This window comes from Ipomoea triloba, chromosome 14 (assembly GCF_003576645.1).
Source record: "Ipomoea triloba cultivar NCNSP0323 chromosome 14, ASM357664v1".
Classification (NCBI taxonomy): Eukaryota; Viridiplantae; Streptophyta; class Magnoliopsida; order Solanales; family Convolvulaceae; genus Ipomoea; species Ipomoea triloba.
Genome location: NC_044929.1, coordinates 10,220,475 through 10,227,068, shown reverse-complemented (window position 1 = coordinate 10,227,068; position 6,594 = coordinate 10,220,475). Strand labels below are relative to the sequence as shown.

Here is a 6,594-nt window from a genome sequence, read left to right as displayed (position 1 = left end):
AAGAGTACTATTAAAATGATTTAACATTTTAAGAATCACTTCAAAAAAAAAAAGAATTAAAGATCAGAATAGGGCATTATTAAAAAATGTATGATAAATCCACATAATCCTGATAACAGCATTCAATACAGCAGCCAACTCTTCGTATTCCAGAGTTGTGGGATTTCCAAGCATCTATAAAGCTTATAAAATGGGTTGTAGTATGTCTTGATGCAGCTTCCAGTGAAATTCAATAGTACATACTCTGAAGGGATGAAATTCACCCCAGTATCTATTGCACCCCAGCAAACTCATACACAATTAATGGTTTAGTTCATAGCAAGTTAATATTGAAACTCAAGTTCTACATTCAAGACAGAGACATACTATTGCCTAACAGCAAAGATGAAGCAACTAACGTCAACTCTCATAGGCAGTAAAAGGAAGCACCATTCTAATAANTCTTTTACATCATTAGGAGCAAAGATTGACAAATCTATAAACAATGGTTCTTGCCCACCAATGTTTAGGATTAGTGGTCAGGATTTTCATCTAATGGGAGGCCTAAGACCCCAAGATGGTAGCAGCCCAAAATTTGCCCAACTGTACATACATGACACAGAGAATGAAATCCAAAATCGCATCAATGCATTCGGGTAATCACTTCTATTATATTATTTCTTATTTTCAAAATATTATATATATTATATATATTATCTTAATAATCAATACGAACTACAGCTTGAGAACTAATAACTATTTCTGTTGTATTGTTGTGTAACAGGGGTAACAATGATGACGGCAAACTACAGGAAGATATAGTGGAAGATATTAAGCAAGATTTGGATGAGCATAATGTGTTAGTTAAAACATTCCGTTTTGCAAAATCCAAAATGGAGAATAATCCAAGTGTAGAGTATAAGATAAGGTTGATTGGCAAGCGAAACGGTGATGCACGGACTTACAACTTACCAACTGCATCAGAGGTTGCTGCTTTAATTGTAGGAGATTTATCCGCTACGTCAGGTAACCGAGATATTTTGGTGGAGACTAATGCAGGATCCCTAAAGAGGATAAATGAGCTTAACCCAGCGTATTTGCCGTTGCAATATCCGTTACTGTTTCCCTATGGAGAAGACGGATATAGGGAAGATATTCAATTCAACATCTCGAGGAAGAAGGAAAGTGGAGGTAGAGTCCGTGTTTCACAACGTGAGTTCTTCGCATATAGGATGCATGACAGGTTTAATGAAGTGTCAACAATACTATATGCCAAGAGACTGTTCCAACAATTTTTGGTCGATGCATACACCATGGTTGAATCCAGCAGGTTGTTGTTTATTAGGAACAATCAAAAGGCTTTAAGGTGTGAAGCCTACAAAGGACTATCCGATGCATTGACTAGAGGTGAAGTGGATACAGCCCGTCAAGGTAAACGAATCATCTTACCATCCAGCTTCACAGGCGGGGCTAGGTACATGATTCAGAATTACCAGGATGCGATGGCTATCTGTAGACACAAGGGATATCCAAATTTGTTTATAACGTTTACCTGTAATCCAAAGTGGCCAGAAATACAAAGGTACTTGAAAAAATGTCAGCTGAAGGCTGAAGACAGACTTGATATTGTATGTAGGGTCTTCAAAATGAAGCTTGATTGTTTGGTTAAAGAGATAAGGATAGGTCATCTCTTTGGTGTTGTCACAACAGGTATATTTATTTATTTGCTTTCTACTAATCAATTATTTTGCACTATTTTAACTAGAAATTGCAAAAGAAAGATTTCATACTTTGTGGTATATGTTTGCAGTTGTCTATACTATTGAAGTCCAAAAGCGTGGGTTACCACATGCCCACATTTTAATCTTCCTTGAAAGAGTACAAAGCTTATCAACAGCCGCATGCATGGACAATTTCATTTCTGCTGAAATTCCAGACAAAGAGGAAGATTATGAGTACTACAAAGCTGTAGAAGAATTTATGATTCACGGACCGTGTGGACTACACAAGAAAACCTCTCCATGCATGGTGAACAACAAGTGTTCTAAACACTTTCCGAAGAAATTTGTTGAGGTTTCTTCTTGGGATGCTGAAGGCTACCCAATATACAAGCGTTCTGATAATGGTAGATTTGTGCAAAAGAATGAGATCCAATTAGATAGTCGATACGTGGTTCCACATAATAGATACCTACTTCTCAAATACAAAGCACACATTAATGTTGAATGGTGTAACCAGTCGAGGTCAATCAAGTACCTCTTCAAGTATGTCAACAAAGGAAATGACAGGGTGACTGCTGAGTTCTATAAGAGTACTAACGAGGATGGTCAAGATGAGGTTGTTGATGAAATAAGCATGTTTTATGATTGCAGATATGTATCTGCATGCGAAGCTGCGTGGAGGCTCCTTAGCTACGACGTCCAATTCAGGCAACCTCCCGTAGAACGACTTAGCTTTCACTTGCAAGATTGTCAATCTATTATTTTTTAGGACGATGACAAGATAGAAGATGTTCTCAACAGACCCACGGTAAATCAAAGCATGTTCACTGCATGGTCCGATGCAAACAAGACTTTTGATGCTGCTAAACAATTGGCTTATATTGACATGCCTACCAAGTTTGTTTGGAAGAAGGATATCAGACAGTGGCATCCACGGAAAAGGGGATTCGCAATTGGTCGCATCTTTTATGTCCCTCCGGGAAGTGGTGAAATATATTATTTGAGATGTCTGTTGAATGTAGTTCGGGGTCCTACAAATTTTGAAGACATCAAGACCTTTCAAGGTGTCACATATCCGACTTTTCGAGATGCATGCTATGCAAGGGGTTTGTTAGACGATGATAAAGAATACATCGATGCAATCAATGAAGCAAGCGAGTGGTCTACTGCAAAGGCAATGAGAAGACTTTTTGTAATTTTATTAACGTCCAACTTGGTGAGTAGACCTGAAAATGTTTGGAATGCAGTATGGCATCACCTTGCTGAAGACATGCAATACAACAGACGAACAGCCTTGCAGGATAAAGGTATTTTACTGAGTTTGGATTTGTTTGATCTAAATTAGTAAACCCAACAATTATATTCATCTAAGTTTTTTTTACGATGACTTTTTTTTCCTTTCTTTGTAGATATTTGTTTATCGGAGGAGGAAAAAAAGAATTTAGCATTGATTGAGATTGAGCGACTGTTACAGTTATACAATAAGTCTTTGAAAGATTATCCTCAAATGCCAATTCCAAATTTTGACGATTCATGGTTAGTTCATAATCGTTTGGTTTTTGAAGAGTTGGCTTATGACCGTGCTGCACTAGGTAAGGAGACCGAACAAATGGAGGAGCAGCTAACTGATGAACAAAGAGTGGTTTATGATACTGTTATCAATGATGTAAGCCAAAACATGGGTGGTCTGTATTTCGTTTATGGCTATGGAGGTACAGGAAAAACATTTGTTTGGAAGGCAATATCATGCAAGATCCGATCCATGGGAGATATTGTAATCAATGTTGCGTCAAGTGGCATCGCATCACTGCTACTACCTGGAGGAAGAACAGCACATTCTAGGTTTGCAATACCAATTGTGTTAACAGAGGACTCCACATGCAACATCATGCCTGGCAGCCAACTTGCAGAACTCATGACTATGGCTAAACTTATTATATGGGATGAAGCACCAATGATGCACAGACACTGTTTTGAAGCTCTAGACAGAACTATGCGCGATCTAATGAGATCAAAAGATCCTCACAGTGAGGGGAAAACCTTTGGAGGAAAAACAGTTGTATTTGGAGGTGACTTTAGACAAATACTGCCAGTCATTCCTAAAGGATCTAGACAAGATATTGTCCAAGCAACAATAAATGCTTCTTATCTTTGGGCAACATGTAAAGTACTTAGGCTGACCAAAAATTTGCGACTAAATACCATGCAACCGGGGGTTAATATGCAACAAGTGCAAGAATTTGCAACATGGTTAGCTGATATTGGTGATGGCAAAGTCGGAGGACCCAACGATGGTTATGCAAATGTGCAAATCCCTTCTGAGATGTTATTGCCATCATCTGGTGACAATATATCAACAATAGTTGATACCATATTTCCATTGTTCAAGGAAAGGGGATGCGATGAAGAGTACATGAAAAGCCGTGCCATACTAGCTCCAACACTTGATGTCGTCAACGCCATCAATGAATATATGAGTGACTTACATATTGCTGAGAGTAAGACTTACCTCAGTTGTGACACGGTATGTAAATCAGACTCAAGTAATGGTGTACTTTCTGATATGCATACTCCTGAATTTCTAAATGGTCTGAAAGCCTCTGGCATACCAAATCATGCATTAACGTTAAAGGTTGGATCACCAATAATGCTCTTGAGGAACATAGATCACGCACTTGGACTTTGTAATGGAACAAGACTGGTGATTACAAGGTTATCTAATCATGTTGTTGAAGCAAAGATTGTAACTGGTGACATTGTTTATTTTCTTATTATATGTAAAGAATAAAAATGGTGACATTGCTTATTTTCTTATTTTCATTGCTTATTTTCTTGAGTATTGTAATATCCAATAAAAATATACATTTGGCATTGATCTATTCGTGCAAAGCGCGTGTGGAAACTAGTACCTATATAAGGAGAAAAAAATAGTATTGTAGTTAACCTCATTAAATCCTTAATCATTTATAATGTAGAGTAGTTAGTTAATTAGAATGTATTAATTATTACATAATAATGAGAAAAATTTAATATTATTAACAATAATTTGTAATTAGTGTATAATAATAATGAAAACTAAATGTTTAATAATTTCATAATCACTATAATTTTTTTTACTTATTACGTAAAAATTTAAGAAATAAATAGAATAATAAAATGCTCGCAAATAAAAGAGAGTGATAAATTGGTGTGTTTATATTTATGATTCATTTAACTAATTGGTGTGTCCATATTTGTGATTTATTTAGCAAGTTAAGTTCATCGTACACGTTGTCATGAATGTAATATTCTATGTATTTATTATTATGTATTTATTTACCATTGTAGAATGTACTATATTCGAATTTGAAACAAATATTAAAAAAGATAAAAATGCATTTGCAGGTTAACAAAGGTAAACATGCATCCGTAGTGTTTCTCATATTTGTATTTCAATAATATCCGTCATCTTTTTTGTATCCCACCAAAAAAAAATAGGCATAGCCTGCGAAACCACCCACCACTCCTGCCGGTCCAGACACCAAGCCTGCGAAACCACCCACCACTCCTGCCGGTCCAGACACCACTCACACCAATCGACGGCGCCTCTGCCTCGCCAGTCGCCGCAGCATCGCCATACGCCAGACGCCCAGATATCAGGTTCGTACTTCGGTCTTCCGTCTTCGACACTTCGTAGTTTCGTTCTCAACTTCTCACCCCTTGAAAGCTTGAACTATAAATCTTAATTTCAATAATTTATTCAATTGTTTGTCTAATTTCCCTAATTTTTGGTTTGCCCCTAATTTGCTAGTTCCTGCCTTGCTGGTTTCTGCAGTGCACTTGTGCCCTAATCGCCACTCCTGCTGGTGGCACGATGAGCTAAGTGTGCTGGTGATGATGGAAACTCCAAGACAACTTCGAATATGATGAGTGTGCTGCGAGTCGATCAGCGATGCGCTACTGCTACTTGCGAGTCTGCAACAGGTTGTGGTCCGAATTGCTTTCTTCAAGTTTCCTTTCCTTTTTTGTTGCGAATCAGTGAATGGCTTCCTAAATTAGGGTTTTGGTAATTTGGTTTCTTTCGCTCAAGACTACGTTGTTTTGAGCGAAATAAACTAATTTAAGAAATAAATAAAAAATAAAAAAATAACTTGGCCGATTCGGCCGTCAAGGCCTACTAGTTGACCGGTCTCGTAATAGGCTCTTACCAAGAAAATCCCATCTGCCTAGGGGTGCCTAGGCTGATTTTTACAACACTGTTAAACAAGTGATGCTCTATTACCAAGAAAATCCCATCTGCCTAGGGGTGCCTAGGCTGATTTTTACAACACTGTTAAACAAGTGATGCTTTAGAGAGAAATAGGGAAATTGTGTTGAGTTGTTTCACATGTTTTGCTTGAGTTCTATTCTTCTTTGTGTAATTCTGTTGTTGTGTCTAATCAATTCAAAGTTGTATTTGGTTGGTTTAGTAATTAATGTATTTTAAAAAAAATTCAAAACAAAATGAGTAACTTCCAAATAGTGTGTCCATTGAAAAAAAATGAGAATGTGGTTGCTTATTCTATCAATCTGGGTGTTTGAAATGACGGTTATTGTTTCTTTGTTCAGTTTGTTGACTGGATTATTCATTGTCATTTTAAACTTTTGTAATTTTTAATGTCTCATGGAAATGTGAAAGAAAGATATGAAAAGGAGAACCTTACAATGGAGCATTGATTTTATTATATTTACAGAGAGATTAGATGAGATGCATTCAAATGTATCTTCACAATCTTCCACTGTGTTTGACATATGACTAACATGCACTTGGGCTTTTTTGCAGTCTACCATGACATTGGATTTGTGATCCAATGATATCTTAAGCAGAGCTCATATGTGGAAACACTTAGTATTACCAATGAAGAGGAAGATGTGA

At 36.9% G+C, this 6,594-nt stretch overlaps 1 protein-coding gene and 1 long non-coding RNA gene across 2 annotated transcripts; both read left to right on the top strand.

Annotated features, from left to right (window-relative positions):
* The first annotated feature begins 384 nt into the window (after positions 1-384).
* Positions 385-5,089, top strand: LOC116003925. The gene is made up of 6 exons (XM_031243865.1): positions 385-635; positions 764-1,689; positions 1,790-2,355; positions 2,470-3,007; positions 3,110-4,450; positions 5,085-5,089. Exons 1-6 carry the CDS (start codon positions 385-387, stop codon positions 5,087-5,089), a joined length of 3,627 nt encoding a protein of 1,208 aa, XP_031099725.1.
* A 133-nt stretch (positions 5,090-5,222) lies between these two features.
* LOC116005367 lies at positions 5,223-6,594 on the top strand. The gene is made up of 3 exons (XR_004094955.1): positions 5,223-5,339; positions 5,515-5,663; positions 6,502-6,594. It is a non-coding gene; the product is annotated as an uncharacterized LOC116005367 (long non-coding RNA).